The sequence below is a fragment of the Hyperolius riggenbachi genome, chromosome 1 (assembly GCF_040937935.1).
Source record: "Hyperolius riggenbachi isolate aHypRig1 chromosome 1, aHypRig1.pri, whole genome shotgun sequence".
In the NCBI taxonomy this organism is placed as follows: domain Eukaryota; kingdom Metazoa; phylum Chordata; class Amphibia; order Anura; family Hyperoliidae; genus Hyperolius; species Hyperolius riggenbachi.
In genome coordinates this window covers 406985082-407003791 of record NC_090646.1, presented here as the reverse complement: position 1 = coordinate 407003791, position 18710 = coordinate 406985082, and the positions used below count along the sequence as shown (strand labels likewise).

At 44.3% G+C, this 18710-nt stretch overlaps 1 protein-coding gene across 2 annotated transcripts in view; it reads left to right on the top strand.

The window, feature by feature from the left end:
• JAK2 (Janus kinase 2) overlaps positions 1–18710 on the top strand; it is a 349977-nt gene that overhangs the window by 308343 nt on the left and 22924 nt on the right. For both annotated transcript variants that reach the window (XM_068235595.1, XM_068235603.1), the window contains one exon: positions 6820–6937. In XM_068235595.1, coding sequence (XP_068091696.1) covers positions 6820–6937 — 118 coding nt within the window. The remainder of the gene's footprint in view (positions 1–6819; positions 6938–18710) is intronic.

The window sequence follows — 18710 nt, the reverse complement described above, 5'->3', positions numbered from 1 at the left end:
GGGAAATGCAGGTGGCAGCTACTCCTGGTATAAACGTAAAAGAAGCGGATTCCCAGGCTTTCTTTAATAGAAGATCTATTTTCTTGTCCATTGCATCATTTAATACCCCCACGTCCTCAAAAGGGAGGTCCGCGTTTTTAGAATATTTGGATAAGACCCCATCTAATTTTGGACATTTAGTAAATTCATCAATGTCAGAAGAAGAAAAAGGAAATTTCCTTTTAGCAGATTTGGGGATGAACAATTTACGCTCCGGCTCCTGCCATTGTGACTTTATAATGTCCTTGATAGATTGATGGAAAGGAAACACTCTACCAGATTGTTGGGCCAAACCCGAATATACTTGGTCCTGAGCTGTAAGGTCTTTCTGAACCTCAGGAATCTGTTCAGTGGAATAAACTGCTTTTAGCAATTAATTTGTCTCTTCTGTACTAAAAAGGAATCTAGCTGCCTTTTTTAAATCTCTATCGGATTCCTCCTCTAAAGGAGCATTCTCCCCCTCTTCCATGTCCAAGACATCTTCTCTACCCTCCAATTCCTCCTCCTCCTCCCCTTCCTCCCTTAGGAGATCCACATTTAATGCACCCTGGGGCAACTGAACCTGAACCGAGTCGGAGACAGGGACAGAAATAGGGACAGAAGGATTAACAGGAGGATCAACTGGTGCTGAAGAGGGACCTGGTACAGGACAGTCAGAAAAAAGAGATTCTTTGAATTTCCCAAGAGTCTCATCCATATTTTTTTTTAACAGACCACATTATATTTTTAAAAATGGAAGAGGATTCTGCAGAAATGACTGCATCAATACATGACTGACAAAGCGCCTTAGTATAGCTAGATGAAAGCTTAGCTAAACACTGACAGCATTTCTTTGATCTGGATCTACTACTAGAGGAAGAAGACCCAGACTCCACTCTAGCCTGTATAAACAAGGGAAGAGAAAAAAATATACACAACCCAGTTAAAACTCATACACAATAAATCAACTGGGGGCATAACAGGGAGTACTCTCACACTCACCACACCATCCGATTGCTGAGGCTTAGTAGCAGATGCTGCAGCACTTGAGGATGCAGTGGGAACAGAAGTGCCTTGACCCATTGCTGCTGGAGCAGCAACAGCGGTGGTGGCGGCGGCAGCAGCATTCCGATTCTGTTCCTTCATCTTGCCGCCGCCCGGACGCCAAATAGGCGCTTAAATCCAGAACTCTTCTGCGCCTTCCAGTCCGCCTTCTCTGACGTCACCGGAAGTGACCTAAGCGCGCCGGCCAATAAGTTTAAGGAAGTGGCTCGCGCAGGAGGAAGGCGGAAGCTGAACAGCCCAATTCCACCAGTGGGCGTTCAGCAGTGATGGCGGCAGCCTGTGTTACCAGGGACCCGGTGCTCTTGCTATTCTCTCCCCACGGCTTCCTCCTCTGAGCCGAAGAAGGTCTCTGACCTCACCCTGCAAACACCAGGTACTACCGCCGGACAAGACACTCACCCTCCGGTGAGGATATAAAATAACAAAATGGGAGCTGCATCTCCGTGTGTTCCCCGGGCGGAAACACAAAGAAAACTGGGGATGAAGGGAGGGCGGGAGCTTTTTATACTTGTTCTTGTGTTTCCCCTGGATTTGGTGGGGACCAATCCTCCAGAGGGTGTCCCAGCTGTTGAATGGGAGAAAATATGGTAAACGCTCTCTTGAGGAGGCACAGGGCTAGGAATAGGGACAGGACTTCCCTCCTCCACAGACCCCCGAAAAACCAAGGGGGAAATCCCTTTACCTTTACATTTGATTACACCCCCATGTTGAGAAAGCTGACCCAAACCATCAAAAGAAACTGGGCAATAATAGCAAGAGATCCTACCCTGCAGAAAGTTTTCCCTGACCCACCTAGAATAGCTTTTAGGAGAGCCCCAACTTTAGGGGACACTTTAACCAGGAGTGAGTTTCACCCGTCCATCGGTAAACGGGTGTAATAACACCTTTTGGTCACCAATAGGTAACCAGTAGCATGACGCAGTTGGCACGTGAGGAAGGGGGCATCGGGCAAATTCCACTTTCAAATTCATTGCTATAGATTTGAGTTTGTGATGATTAAATGTGCAGGTTTGATCATTTGTGTAGCCCTTGGCAGATGGAGCCGAGGGTGCACATTTTTGCCTGCCCCCCTTCCCCCCCCCCCCTTTTCTTATCTCGGGCACAAGACCTGGAGAGTTATCTCCGATGGGTGCCCGAGATGGCGCAATACATGCAATATGCATCGCTGACCGGGAGGCAACCCACCCACTTCCCCCATGATTTCTCCAAGGTGGTACCTGTTTCTCTTATATTCACCCGGTGTCTTTTCTACAGGTATTTCCTGCTTGACCCCTCCTTTGGTTTATCTAGAAGGCCCCTTTCCTTTTTACCACTACCCTCTCGCCCACCAGCTCTGAATATTTCCTCCTGACTGCTATCCCTTCAACTGGGATAAAGCACTGGCCACTTGATGGCATAGCCCAGTTACAAGCTACTGTTCTGGGCCCTTGTTTTTACATAGGCATGCAATGGTAATCCATACAGCTTTAAGGTGAATACACCAGATTATATCAATAAAGTAAAATTTGTTTTTAATTGATGTAGGAGACATAGAATTTACTGTGCTGCAACAATGCCAATATGGATATGCTTTTACCTAGGGTGCACCCATTGTTTATGAAATATGTGCTCAATTTATCACTTTTTGCGCTTTTATCTGTTTCACAGTTTATGTACACTGTTTTACACTTGTGAATATTTTTGTTTGTCAATGTTGGTATTAACCATATTTATTCTCTTTATTATTCATTGTTTCTTCCAATGTAGTACCAGCAGCATATTTCTGTCTGCTGGATATTTGCAGCACACTCACAAGTTTCTCGCCGTTGATCGGCGAGTCTCCGCCCCCCACCTCTCACCCCTCTGACACCTTCTCCACACACCAATGACGTGTGCCAGGGGCGCGGCTTGCAGGTCCTATCTGGGAAGCCGCTTGACGCCGTCTTTACTAAGGACACAAGCACGTGAGCAAGTGCCAGCTGGGCGCGAAACGGCTGTAGTGCCGTCCATTTATCCCTGGTCACCCGAATCCCGCACTCCCCTGACACCTTCATCAATTCAGGTTTGATGTATTCACATGTGGCATGTTGTGATATGTACACTTGCTTCATTTTTGGCAAGAAGATGAAATAAAGCGCTTGAAGGGAATTAAGCCCGGTCTGCCTTTATGTGTATGTATTGTCAGATCTTTTTTCCAACAATGTATTTTTATTATATTTTCAGAAGCAATACTACAGAGAATAATACGGAGAATGGAATTGAAAACATTTGTTAACATACAGCATACAGTTGAGGATAATTCTACACTTCAGTGAGATAGTTAACATGCGTTCCTAGAGTAAGCAAATTTGGAGAAGATGCAGTAGGTGTAATATCGGCTTATTGCCGGGTTTACCTTATCTCAGAGCAACCACAAACCTATAAGGCTGGTTGATTAGACCAGGCGCCCAGCTGAACTGGACAATTGGAGCTGTGATCAGGCGATCTACCAATTGTTATGATGGACACGTTTTAGCAGGCCGATGTTTACAATCTAATGAGGCTGAAGTGATATTTAAAGGTGATTTGAGTTGTTTTCAACCTTATGTATTGTCAGATCTGACAAGATTACCTACATGCTTGTTTCTGACACTACCGCAAATAAATACACCAGCAGGACTGCCAGGCAACTGGTATTGCTTAAAAGGTAATAGGGCAGCATCCATATTCTTCTCACTTCAGCTGTCCTTTAAGCCAGAATATTAACACTATTCTGCAGTTTTTTTGCGGATAATGTTTCAAATATGAAAAATAAGTTTAAAGGACAACTGTAGTGATAAGAATTTGGGAGCTGCCATATTTTTCTGTTTAACCAATACCAGTTGCCTGGCAGTCCGCCTGATCTGTTTGGCTGCAGTAGTGTCTGAATAACACTACGCAAAAGGTGGATCAGCGCAACACCAGGCCGCCTCCGAATGGCCTCCATCAGAGATGCGCTGAGCCCCCCCAGGAACTACAAACGCACCTTGAACCGAAACAGAAGCTCTGCATATACACCAAAAGCATGGCTGTTAAGTGGGAGCAGCTGACCAAAAACGAATTACATTAGTACATAGCAAGGAAATGAGCAGCGCTACTTAAAAACAGACTAGTGCCTACCTGCAAAAGAGTGCAAGCCCCACTTGTGGGGTCGAATACACACCGAGCATACACATGACCTGTCTACCACTAGAGGAGGATGTTGGTTTCCATTAACAGCTTGCATGCAACCTATTAAGTACTCGTCCCTCCCACTGCGAAGAAGTCAATCCTCCATGGGAGGGGCCTAACACTAACTAAATCCTAACCTATGTACATGCATAGCCTGGGTGCGGCTAATCAAATAAAATCGAAAATTGAAAATTGCGCAAAAGGTGGATCAGCGCAACACCAGGCCGCCTCCGAATGGCCTCCATCAGAGATGCGCTGAGCCCCCCCAGGAACTACAAACACACCTTGAACCCAAACAGAAGCTCTGCATATACACCAAAAGCATGGCTGTTAAGTGGGAGCAGCTGACCAAAAACAAATTACATTAGTACATAGCAAGGAAATGAGCAGCGCTACTTAAAAACAGACTAGTGCCTACCTGCAAAAGAGTGCAAGCCCCACTTGTGGGGTCGAATACACACCGAGCATACACATGACCTGTCTACCACTAGAGGAGGATGTTGGTTTCCATTAACAGCTTGCATGCAACCTATTAAGTACTCGTCCCTCCCACTGCGAAGAAGTCAATCCTCCATGGGAGGGGCCTAACACTAACTAAATCCTAACCTATGTACATGCATAGCCTGGGTGCGGCTAATCAAATAAAATCGAAAATTGAAAATTGCGCAAAAGGTGGATCAGCGCAACACCAGGCCGCCTCCGAATGGCCTCCATCAGAGATGCGCTGAGCCCCCCCAGGAACTACAAACGCACCTTGAACCCAAACAGAAGCTCTGCATATACACCAAAAGCATGTACTAATGTAATTCGTTTTTGGTCAGCTGCTCCCACTTAACAGCCATGCTTTTGGTGTATTTGCAGAGCTTCTGTTTGGGTTCAAGGTGCGTTTGTAGTTCCTGGGGGGGCTCAGCGCATCTCTGATGGAGGCCATTCGGAGGCGGCCTGGTGTTGCGCTGATCCACCTTTTGCGCAATTTTCGATTTTATTTGATTAGCAGCACCCAGGCTATGCATGTACATAGGTTAGGATTTAGTTAGTGTTAGGCCCCTCCCATGGAGGATTGACTTCTTCGCAGTGGGAGGGACGAGTACTTAATAGGTTGCATGCAAGCTGTTAATGGAAACCAACATCCTCCTCTAGTGGTAGACAGGTCATGTGTATGCTCGGTGTGTATTCGACCCCACAAGTGGGGCTTGCACTCTTTTGCAGGTAGGCACTAGTCTGTTTTTAAGTAGCGCTGCTCATTTCCTTGCTATGTACTAATGTAATTCGTTTTTGGTCAGCTGCTCCCACTTAACAGCCATGCTTTTGGTGTATATGCAGAGCTTCTGTTTGGGTTCAAGGTGCGTTTGTAGTTCCTGGGGGGGCTCAGCGCATCTCTGATGGAGGCCATTCGGAGGCGGCCTAGTGTTGCGCTGATCCACCTTTTGCGCAATTTTCAATTTTCGATTTTATTTGATTAGCCGCACCCAGGCTATGCATGTACATAGGTTAGGATTTAGTTAGTGTTAGGCCCCTCCCATGGAGGATTGACTTCTTCGCAGTGGGAGGGACGAGTACTTAATAGGTTGCATGCAAGCTGTTAATGGAAACCAACATCCTCCTCTAGTGGTAGACAGGTCATGTGTATGCTCGGTGTGTATTCGACCCCACAAGTGGGGCTTGCACTCTTTTGCAGGTAGGCACTAGTCTGTTTTTAAGTAGCGCTGCTCATTTCCTTGCTATGTCTGAATAACACTAGACACAAGCATGCAGCTAATCTTGTCAGATCTGACAATGTCAGAAACACCTCATCTTCTTCATGCTTGTTCAGGGTCTCTGGCTAAAAGTATTAAAGGCAGAGAATCAGCTGGATAGTCAGGCAACTGGTATTGCTTAAAAGGAAGTGACCGTCACCCCAACCTTCTCCTCGGCATTAAGGGTGTGGAGGAGTCCATGTCCATAACATTGAACAAAAGTATTTTTCAAAGGAAGGAGGCTATGTTGCCCCCTTTGTAGACTACCCACCAATATTATGGTCCACGTGACCGGGAGTTTTCAGAGGATGGATCCCCATTCTGGTGGGCTCAGAATTTCCCAGAGAAAATCAGCCAATGTTGAGCACAAAAATTAGGCTTTTTCTGGAAAGATAAACATTGCAGAGATGTTTTACAAACATTTTTCCTAATGAAACAGTCAGGGAAAAAAGTTTAAATACATCCCTGCATTTTTTAAATCTGTGTCTACACAGCAGCCCCCCTGTACATCCATTGCGCAGTCACTGCTGTTTAGTAACTGGTGTTTGTGGTATTACAGCAGTGAGTCACCCTGCCCATTTGGGAACCTGAAAAATCGAAAGATCTTGATTACTATCAGATGCTTTTAATCAGCACACAATGATATACTTATACGGACTAAGATGTATTCTAAAATATGTCAAACTAAGCTAACGTTAGTGCTGTAGATGTTCTTTAGGAGCAGGTATTTTTCATGCCTTACTATGCAGTTGAAAAGTACGTGTGAAATGAGTCTACTTTTTGGCAGTAGTTTGATTTTAATTTAATCCATTTATTTTTGTCACTGTTTCAGGTATGCTCCAGAGAGTCTGACTGAGAGCAAGTTCTCTGTGGCTTCCGATGTGTGGAGTTTTGGAGTTGTTCTCTACGAGCTCTTTACTTACAGTGAAAAAACTAAAAGTCCTCCATCAGTAAGTAGCAATAAAACCTAAGAGAACTATAAAAGAAGTCACAGAGCTCAAGCTGGTCCATCAAGTAATTCTAATGATACTGTTGTGAATAGAGAAGAAAAAGAGGCACTGTTGTTGTAAAAAAGAGGTACCTTTTAATCCACGGTGTAAAGACACATCAGGGTATACAGTGGGGTTGAGAGGAGGCCTGACAGCTGTTTTGCTTAAAGAGGAGCTGTTAGGTATAAGGTCTCAGAGAAAATAAACACATATATCAGTAGCTAAAGATTGGCTGTACTTACATTACATATGCATTTCACTGTCCACGTTTGGATTTCACAGAATTTGTATATAGTATATGCAGAGATAGATGCTCCTGACAGCTCATGGCAGGCTCCATGTTTTTCTGTCAAATGTGTCGTCATGTCCTGCCTGCTTCCTGATCACAGATAAGCTCGTACTTGAGCAACACAGTGTGCAGTGAATATTAATGAGCCATGTGGCTAGGAACAATAGCTGACTCCTGCAGTGTACTCTGCCCGGAGATTTATCAGTGCTACGCGCTGGACTGATTACAAGCTGCTGTAACGTCTCATTAGCAGCCGAGGGGAGGGCCCCAGAATGCTTTGCAGTATAGTATGCGGCTTGCGTCCTCTTGGGTTTTAACAGCCTTACTGATAAGCACACATCAAAGGTAACTGAGATTTTTATCTTCACTAATGGCTTTTGGGCTTCCTTCTAAACTGTTTAACACAGGAGAATAGAGCTTTAAATTAGCTTCTGCAGCCTGACAGTTACTCTTTAAAACAAAAGCTTCTTCAGAGGCCAATTAGAGGAACAACTTGACCCAAGTACTGTTGGGCAATAAATAGTTTCTCTTACCTCCATCCCAGCAGTGTACAACGCCCACCTTCGGAAGTCGCGGTGTTCCAGCATGTAGGCTCCGCCCCCCAGAAGTGATGTACACTCTGCTCAAACCAATAGGTGAGTAGCAGGTCTCCCTGCTTCCTGCATGTCGCCGCTCTGAGTCTGGCGGCACAGCCTGCCCGCCCAGTGGTTCCAATTGGTGGCCTGTTGTCATAGCGATCATCAACTAGATACCTATGCGTACAAGGGGACACAACCGTCTATAATATAGAAAACAGTTGAGTAATGCAAACTTATGGACAAGGGAGAGACAGCTTGCATACATTGAGAATCAGAAAGGCACAGTAAATACATTAATATTTTAAAAGAAACCAATGGAGCTCATTTCTTTCATTCAGCCCAATGGGGCCACAAGCTCCGGTTTCAGAAATGTGTTTCGCTTCATGTTGAAGCAGTATTTGCTCATGATTACCCCCTCTATGAGGGGCAGGGATTTGCTTTAAGCCCATAAATTGCAAAGAATCTGCATTCCCATTGTGGCATTCACGCATGTGCAGAATAAACCTCCCTGCACCCACTCCCGTCACAATGGAATTGACGTGTTCCTGGAAGCGGGTGCAAATCATGCGAGTGGTCTGTCCGACATAAAAACTATTGCATGAGCAGACAATCGCATACACAGTATTTTTAGATCTGCAATGCAAGAATTGTTTAAAATAGATTTTGCGCCTAAGCGTGCGCTTTTTCTAGTTTTAAATTGTGCACAATGGTTGCAATTTCCACATTTAAAATTCCCAATTGGGATGTGTTTTTGCAACCAATTCTGCTCCTGCATTGTCCTGAATTCATTATTGGTGATAGTACCTCCAATGGTTTGTGCCCTTCTAAAGGAGATAAGGGGTTTGTTATTAGCAATACCCAGTGAACCCACACTAGTTTGGAACTCGCACCAATGTTTCTGAACTATGTCCTTAATCCTTTCTGCCATTGGGGAATAATCAAAGACACATGTAAACGGTTGTCCACTAGATTTTTTGCCTTTGATGACAAATGGTACCATCAAAAATCCGTCGCGACGGGGACGCCTGTAGCACCCACTTTCTCTAACCTCTTTTTTTGGGGGTGGGGAAAAAAATACATTTTTGGGACTGATAATCCATTCAAGGAGAAAATTAGTCATTGTTATTGCTGTGTGGATGACGTGGTCCTGACTCCTGACATGGAGGGGCACGGTAAGTGAATTTGATGACTTCCTCGCTTATGTCAATTGTAATGACCTCAACATGCAGTTCACAGGTGTGCTGGCCAATCCCAGCTTGTTCTTTCTGGACCTTGAACTGTATGTTGAGTATCATCGGATACTCAGCTGAGGACATAAAAAAGACACTGTAACCAATTCCCTGCTCCTCCAGTCCAGTTTCCACCCTCCACATACGATCCGAGCGATCCCCTACGGACAGTTTGTCAGGCTTAAACGTAACAACTTTAAGAGTGAGGACTTTATCTTCCAAAGTAAGGAACCGGCAATTAGACTGTCCACTAGGGGATACAATATGAACGACCTGAATCAGGCTTTCCTGAAAAGCTGATGCCTTAAACAGAGATGAGTTGATGACCAATAGAAAGAAAGCAAGACAAGGCAAAAAATCTAGTGAACAACCGTTCACATATGTCTTTGATTATTCCCCAATGGCAGAAAGGATTAAGGCCATAGTTCCGAAACATTGGTGTGAGTTCCAAACTAGTGTGGGTTCACTGGGTATTGCTAATCACAAACCCCTTATCTCCTTTAGAAGGGCACAAACCATTGGAGGTACTATCACTAATGGTGAATTCAGGACGATGCAGGAGCAGAATTGGTTGCAAAAACACATTCCAATTGGGAATTTTAGATGCGGAAATTGCAACAATTGTGCACAATTTAAAACTGGAAACCGCGCATGTTTAGGCGCAAAAACTATTTATTTTAAACCATTCTTGCATTGCAGATCTAAAAATACTGTGTATGCGATTGTCTGCTCATGCAATCGTTTTTGTCGAACAGACCATTTGCATGATTTGCACCCGCTTCCAGGAACACGTCAATTCCATTGTGACGGGAGTGGGTGCAGGGAGGTTTATTCTGCACATGCGTGAATGCCACAATGGGAATGCAGATTCTTTGCAATTTATGGGCTTAAAGCAAATCCCTGCCCCTCATAGAGGGGGTAATCATGAGCAAATGCTGCTTCAACATGAAGCGAGACACATTTCTGAAACCGGAGCTTGTGGCCCCATTGGGCTGAATGAAAGAAATGAGCTCCATTGGTTTCTTTCAAAATATTAATGTATTCACTGTGCCTTTCTGATTCTCAATGTATGCAAGCTGTCTCTCCCTTGTCCATAAGTTTGCATTACTCAACTGTTGTCTATATTATAGACGGTTGTGTCCCCTTGTACGCATAGGTATCTAGTTGATGATCGCTATGACAACAGGCCACTAATCAAAGCCAGTGGGCGGGCAGGCTGTGAAGCCAGACTCTGAGAGCAGCGACATGCAGGAAGCAGGGAGACCTGCTGCTCACGTATTGGTTTGAGCAGAGTGTACGTCACTTCCAGTCACTTCCGCGACTTCCGAAGGTGGGCGTTGTACACTGCCGGGATGACGGTAAGTGAAACTATTTATTGCCTAACAGTACTTGGGTCAAGTTGTTCCTCTGATTGGCCTCTGAAGAAGCTTTTGTTTTAAGCGAAACCGCTGTCAGGCCTCCCCTCACCCCCACTGTATATCCTGATGTGTCTTTACACAGTGGATTAAAAGGTACCTCTTTTTTTTTTTTTTGCAACAGTGCCTCTTTTTCTTCTCTATTCACAACTGCATTGACTGTCTTTAAAGAGACTCTGTAACAACAAAAAGATCCCCTGGGGGGTACTCACCTCGGGTGGGGGAAGCCTCCGGATCCTAATGAGGCTTCCCACGCCGTCCTCTGTCCCACGGGGGTCTCGCCGCAGCCCTCCGAACAGCCGGCGACTGTGCCGACTGTCAGTTCAGTATTTACCTTTGCTGGCTCCAGTGGGGGCGCTGTGGCGACTTTCGGCACGGAAATAGACGGAAATACCCGATCTCCGTCAGGTCCGCTCTACTGCGCAGGCGCCGGAAACTTGCGCCCGCGCAGTAGAGCAGACCCGACGGCGATCGGGTATTTCCGCCTACTTCGTCGCCGACAGCCATCAGAGCGCCTGCGCAGGAGCCAGGAAGGTAAATATTGCGTCACGGCTGTACGGAGGGCTACAGCGAGACCCCCGAGGGACGCAGGACGGCGTGGGAAGCCTCATTAGGATCCTGAGGCTTCCCCCACCCGAGGTGAGTACCCCCCAGGGGCCGTTTTGTCGTTACAGTTCCTCTTTAAACAGCATGCTGAAGCCTGGAGTACGCAATTCGTTGAACCCAGCATTCTGTCACACTCATCTAGTGCCAGTCTCTCTCTTTTCAATATAATTCTAATGATACCTTTTACATAAGCACTATTAAAGGTTCATACATGAACAAAATATATTAAGTGTCATAAACCAGGGATCATACCTGTTTCTGGGGTTTGCATTCACGATCTGCACTGGGTTTTTTTTTGTTTGTTTTGTTTTGTTTGTTTTGTTTTGTTTTTGTGACTTCGGTTGCACCCAATTCTCTGCCAAGATTGCAAAATGTCAAAACAGCTGGGCTGGCGCTAACTAGTTCAGCACTATCACATTTGTCTTCCCTACTAGAGCTGAGGTTTTTTTTTTTTTGTTTCTAGCCTCCATTGCACCTGTGTTTCATGCCAGAACTTTAACCAAAGTTCTTCTTTTTCCCAGCCAGCAAGTTGCTGAGTAACATAAGTGGATGGGCATAAAAGACAAGTGCCTTGGGGAGAGCCATATACCACTGCACTACATAAAATAGTGGCTGTGGCTGGTAAGACATGCAAGGCAGCACTAAACTAGTCCATACTTACCTGGCTGTCAGTATTCTCTTTTAAGGTGGCCAATAACGGTCCAATTTCTAGCAAAAAATCGTTCGAGCGATCAGAAATTCTGATCGGACGAAAAATCGTTCACTACACCATCAACTAACCAATCTTTGCTTCCTATCTATCACGACCACCCAAAAAATCCAAATTTTCGTTCGACGAAAATTCATTCGGGCGACATTGTTTTCAGGGCCGGATTTCTGGCAAGGCCACATAGGCCATGGCCTAGGGCACCAGAAATTTAGGGGCGGCTCAGTGAGGTACAGTAAAGCTGTTCCATGCAGCCATCCCTATCTACAAGGACAGCTTTAACCTTTGAACTCTCTGTCCTGTGTACTTGTGTCGTCCCTGCAAGATCTGTTAGCTCTATCCTGCAGGTACACTTCAGCCTAACTCACATGGTGGCACAATGGGTCCATCATTAATGAGATGGAAAACATAACGTAAAAGTTCTTAAGGAAAATGTAACTTATAATATATATGCGTATTACTGAAATAGTTATTGTCTGTGACATCCAATGATGTAAGTAGAATTCTCTTTGGGGCACACGGAGATAACAACCATACAGACGGTATAATTGGCCTTGGGCGGTAAAAAGTACAAATCCGGCCCTGATTGTTTTCACTCGTTCATAATCGATTGTGTCCACCAATGGAGATTATTTACAACCAATCCGATCAGAATTTCTGATCGCTCGAACGATTTTTCGCTAGAAATTGGACCGTTAGTGGCCAGCTTAAGTCTTTAGTTAAGCTGTACATTTTTTCAGTTTGTTTTTTTTTAACGACTTCTCTTACAGCATTATATCTGACAATGTATTACTGTGTCTGCCTGTATGGAAACTTCACTGCCAGCACATTGAACTCCATCTCTGCCTGCACAGTCACAAAAAAAGTATAATAGAAAGTATGGTAAAGCCATGTTTCTTACCACAGCCACCCAGAGCTTCTTTCGTTTGCTGCCTGCACAGCTACCCCAAACTTTACTTTCATACTCCTTGCTACCATAGACTCATAAATGTACCCTTTTATTTGCCAATGTCAGCTCTTGTCTCTACTTGTGGAGCTGCCACAAATGAAGGGAGAACCCTATGAAGTGTCATTGAATATGGCATTCGGTAGAGGTAATGTTTGTATTTTATCATTCAAACATTATCATCACCAAGGATGAACAGTCTCTATCCAACTTAATTACCCAGGTAGTTACATAGTTATTTGGGTTAAAAAGAGACAGGTCTACAGAGTTCAACCATAAAATATGATAGTAGTTGAGTTAGAGATGACAGGAAAAATTATCTCCAGTGTTTTTACCAGAGATGCTTTTGTTTAGTATGTCCCAGAGTTCTCCTTTAATTCTGTGCCTGCAGAGTCATCCACAATTTGTTTTGCACATCATGCATGTGCTTAACTTGTTCCCTGTCTACAAAACTGATCTTTACATAACCTCTTCTGTGACTCAGCGTGTCCATCCAGACTAACAGGCTCATTTGCTAGTCTGTATGGAAAATACATGTCATGACGTTGTACTCTGTACTGATGGACATACAAAGACTAATATTGCAAGTTATGTGAGAAATGAGATTGTATACAACGTACAGTGCTGTAGTGAGCACTACTGATTGATAATGTGTTCATGGTTAGGTGTTTAGTTGAAAAATATTTGGTTATTTGCAGCGAACTCATACAAATTGTAGTGATCGGACCAAAATCCTTCAGCATGTTTTTGTTTAGAGATCCATTTGTTGAGCTTACTTGAAACTAATTCTGCTAACAAGTGACCAGACAGTGACCAAAAGGAAAATAGCTAATGCATTTTTCAGCTTAATTTAAACTATAAAGAAGGTCTAACAAAATATTTGCAGTGCAGATTTGTTAACTGTTAAGATATTAAAGTGGAATTTTGGTTGAAAGACAAAAAGTGAAGCTACAGCCTCTTCAGCATTATTCTTTTAAATACCTACCAAAGCCTCTTTTCTCATGCACTTAAATATTCCCCCTGCTTTAGTGTGCATACACCCCAATTTTGATTGGCTAATGATTGGCTAAGTTTACAACTTCCATGTAGAATGAGGGCTAAACAAGTTTGAATACTATGAACAGATTGTGTAGGTAAGCTCTCATGCTAAATGAAGAAAGTAAAATTGGCCAGTCATTGGCCAATCAAAAATGGATGTGTGTTTGCACCCTTAGCTACATAATATAGTTTCCAGAAATGAATCCAGTAACAATCTGGTCAGCTCTTACTTGTATGAAACAATCTACCTTCCAGAGTGCCATTTATGTACAAGCAGTCTAACCGGAAAAATACTTATCTGGCGTTTTTGCCAACTTCCACTTTATTTGTTAGTTTAAAAGCGAACTACTACTACAGTGAGGGAAAGTGCAGTATTTTTTGGGCCATAAGACACTTCAGACCATAAAACACACCCAAGTTTAGAGGCCAAAAACCAGGGGGAATAAATACTAAACCTGGTGCGTCCATGGTGCAGGGGCATCTTGTAGATCTTCTCCTCTCCCCTCCCCAAGTATGTCCCTCTTGTACCTCTTGTGTCCGCTTTGTACTTTTAGTGTCTACCTTGTGTCGTCCTCTGCCCCACCCCTTTTCCTCCTCTGCCCCCCCCCCCTAGTTTCCTCCTCTGTCCTCTAAGTGCCCCCTGCCTTTTCTAAGTGCCCTCCGCCTTTTCGCCCCCCTGCGTTCTCTAAGTGCGCCCCCTCGCGTCCTCTAAGGGCCCCCTCCTCTTAGTGCCCCGTCGTCCTCTGTCCTGTCCCGCGGCTGTCCCATCCCTCTGACCTCTTCTTTCCCTGTCTAAGGCATGTGTGGGGAGGCTGTGGCTTACCGCTGGATGCCACAGTGCAGAGATGAACAGCGGTAATCCTCCGTGGGGGGGTCCGTGCTCACAGCCCAAGTCTCTCTCCCTTCACTTCCTCATTGGTGATTAAAGCGGAAGTGCAAGGAGAGAGACTACAGCTGTGAGCACAGACATCCCATGGATGATTACCACTGTTCTTCTCGGCAATGTGGCATCTGATTTTGCTAAATTTGCCCTCTGACCAATACGTGACCAGGCTATAATTGTATTGGTAGGTTTATTGTAGCTCTGAGAGACAGAATAATCACAAAAGAACTCTCAGAAACCCAGTGTGCCAAAGTCAGTGCTTGATGTGCATTGTAATTAGTGGAATAAGTATTTGATCCCCTGCCAGCTTGCAAGATTTCAGGCTCCCAGATGTCTTCACTGCAGTGAGTGCACCCAGCCTGTTACAGGACCTCTATAAAAAGATTCCAAACCATCATGGCCAAGACCAAAAGAAGAACTGGGAAAATCTGTTCAGATGAGACCAAAATTGAGCTATTTGGTATTAACTCAACTCATCATGTTTGAAGGATGGATGGATGCTAAGAGGAAAGGACACCTTCACCGCATTGAAGGGCCAATGGACAGGGCCATATACAGTCAAATCTGCTTCCCTCAGCCAAAGTATTATATTATCTCTGCTCCTAATGTTATTAATTTTTTTCTGGCTGTCAGGAATTCATCAGCTAAACCCCTCTATCTCACCCCTTTACTTCAGAGGCTGTATGGTAGATGGCACAATTCTTCATACCTGGTGGCCAAGCTTTTGTCTGGCGTGTTGGGTATCATTTGTAATATGTTAAATATTTCTCTCAATAAGGACCCAGAACGATTGTTTTTGGGCTATAGGCTTTCTAAACTCAAACATGCCTAGCATAAGCTGGTTCATTTCCTGGCAGCGGCAACCAAGACTTTCTTCCCAATGGTGACAGAGGGAACTTCATTTGAAATATGTGAAGAATAGAATTGACACCAAAATGCTAAATGACCATCTCAGTGCTATAATTTAAAGTGAACCTAAGTCAAATGAAAAAAAAAAAAACAGTTTCACTTACCTGGGGCTTCTCCCAGCGAATGTGCATGAGATTTAGGTGCAGCCGGTGCCACCATAGACCGTAAAAGTTACTTTTTAAAGGGACTCCGAGCAGTGCAGAAACTATGGAAAGATGCATATCATTTTAAAGCTCTTTCTCCTCTTACCAATGATATATAAACCGCCGCCCTACGCCTTTCAGTTTTCGCTATTTTCGCGATTGAATTTGCCGCGGCCGCGATCTCAATCGCGAAAATAGAGAAAACTAAAAGGTGTAGGGCGACGATTTAGGTGTCGCCAGAAAGAGGAGAAAGAGAGCTTTAAAATGATATCCATCTTTCCATAGTTATATTGTATTACACAGGGCGACTTTTTCTGCTGAATGGAGCTGCTGACACTGGGGAAAGTGTCGTCCTGTGTAATAAAAGTAACTATGGAAAGATGGATATCATTTTAAAGCTCTCTTTCTCCTTTTTCTGACGACACCTAAATCGCCGCCCTACACCTTTTAGTTTTCTCTATTTTCGCGATTGAAATAGCGGCCGCTGCTATTTCAATCTCGAAAATAGCGAAAACTAAAAGGCGTAGGGTGGCGGTTTATATATCATTGGAAAGAGGAGAAAGAGAGCTTTAAAATGATATGCATCTTCCCATAGTTTCTGCACTGCTCGGAGTCCCTTTAAACACTGCAATTCAGCCACCAGCAATAGCTGGCAGCCAAATGACATAATTCCCCACCATCCACGTCGACCTGGAGGAGGAATAGTAATTAACGCCGCCGGGAATTTATGCAGGATAAGCCGTATATCGACTGTATCCTGCATCTAAGTCTCCCAGCGGGGATTTCATAGGTACGCTTCTCCCAACCCCCTGTAGACGCCCTGTGCGGTAATGGAACGATACACCGGTCCCCTGCCGTGGCTCAGTTTCATTTTACACCGACTGGCCAGTCGATGTATACTGCACCTGTGCGGCCCTGGTCGTTCGCGTCCTCGTGTTGCCAGGAGTGTCCTGCATAGGCACAGTACTTGGAATTCTCGCACTGCGCCTGCACAGGATGCTCCTGGCAACGCGAGGACGTGCGCGGCTAGGGCCGCACAGGCGCAGTATAAATCGACTGCCCAGGTAAGTGAAACTCGTTCTATATGGTTTTTTTTTCCAATTGATTTAGGTTCACTTTAAGGTTACGGTTCCCCAATATGAAAAGGTTTGGTAGCCATCGTTGGCTTATAGAGGGGGTATCTTCATGACCTCCTTTTTTTTTAGGAGCTTGTGTTCTCTTTAGAGCTCTCTTTCTCTATTAGTCTCTCTCACCTCAGGGCCCTTTCACACTGGGGTTGTGCTGTAAATTTACTGCAGCCTTATGAAAGTCTATGGGGTAGTTCATACTACTCACTTTGTTGTATGCTGTGCCGGAAGTGCCCTATCTAATGTGGGCACAGACCGATGTCGTGCGGTGACCTGCGTCAGACCTGAAGTTGTGGAAGTCTATGGCGACGCAGATTTTTTTTAAAAATGTTGGCAGCAGTGTTGCGGGTGCACATGCGTGGAAGCATATTTTAAAATAGCTTCCGTGCACTTTCATATTTTCAAAACAGGAAGTGAGCACACGCGAGTTTCACTGCCTGTTTGGATGTTGGCCAGAAGGGCATTATCGCATATTAACGCTGAAATCCCCAAAGGCCTGTTTTTGGCAGTGCGGCCCCTGGGCCACACCGATGCCACCAATCTCTAATCTGAAACCGGCCTCAAATGTAATGAAGCAAAGATATTGTCACTGTTTTAAAGGGACCCTAAGCAGTGGCTAAAAAAATGAAATTTGGACTTACCTGTGGCTTCCTTCAGCCTCCCGTAGCCCGCAAGCTCCCCTGGCGTCCTCTTCTTCCCTTCTGTGGTCCCGCAGGCAGCTCCGGTAATCCGGCGATCCTGGCTGAAGTTGTGTGTGTGTGTGTGCGCACCCCTCACGTCATTACGGTTGCCGTAAGTGTTCTGAGCATGCGCAGTTCACTAGACTGTTACGGCCACTGTGTGATGACGCAACAGGGGTGCTCATGCGCGACTTCAGCTGAAGTCTCCAGATTTCATTTTTTTAGCCACTGCTCAGGGTCCCTTTAACCTGTCGGTTTCTATAATGCATATTGCATTCATTGGTCACCCTTTGAGACAGCCAGTGTTTGTGGCTGTCAACTAAGCAGTTTCTATCCTAGTGCAATGTCAACCCACGGTTGCCACTGTAAGCCAATGTTTGGCAAATTTTGTATGGGGTTTTTATTGTCCTCTTTCCAATAAAATTGTCTGAATGAGGGATGGTTGGTGATATGAATGAATTTACTCTTTTGAAACGGCTGCCGAAAATAAATATATACACATAGATGGATATATTTACAAATGATTATTATAACTAGTAACAAGTGTGCAGTGCAGAAATGTAAGGTTTGCCGAAATATGTGGTTTTGGAGGTTTTGGTGTACAGCAAACGATTTTACTTCCAGACCTTAGATTTTTTTTTTTTTTTTATTACCAGCTCTAACTTGAGGTACAGAAGCAAGTGTTTTTCCACTACTCTTAGGTGAAATCTTAAAAACTACCAGATGGAAAAACCCTGGCGAAAATATATTTATTGACTAACCACAGAAAGTCTGCTTAAAGTGACAGTTGGATTTCTGAGACTGAATTGAATGATGGCTTTATGGAAAATATCTCTTTCCTTACAGAGGACCTTTGTCCTACAAGTCTGTTTAGTTACACATTCATGTAGTTATCGTACATTTCTTTCATTCAGTGTGTTTTTACTGCACTGGGGCATGAGAACTTCACAATTTTTGGTGTTTAATAAATGAAGTTATAGAATCAAATATATCACACATAATCCTTTTTAACAGTATTTTCTAAAACCTTTTTATAAAGTAAATGTGTTGCCAGAATTCCTATTTTATTGAATTCATTCAACTCTAAGCTTTTTGTAAACTTAGTAAAAATAAATGTTGAATTTATGATGAAGTACTACTATAAAAGACACACTTATTTAATTTTGCCAATGTCCGATCGTATAC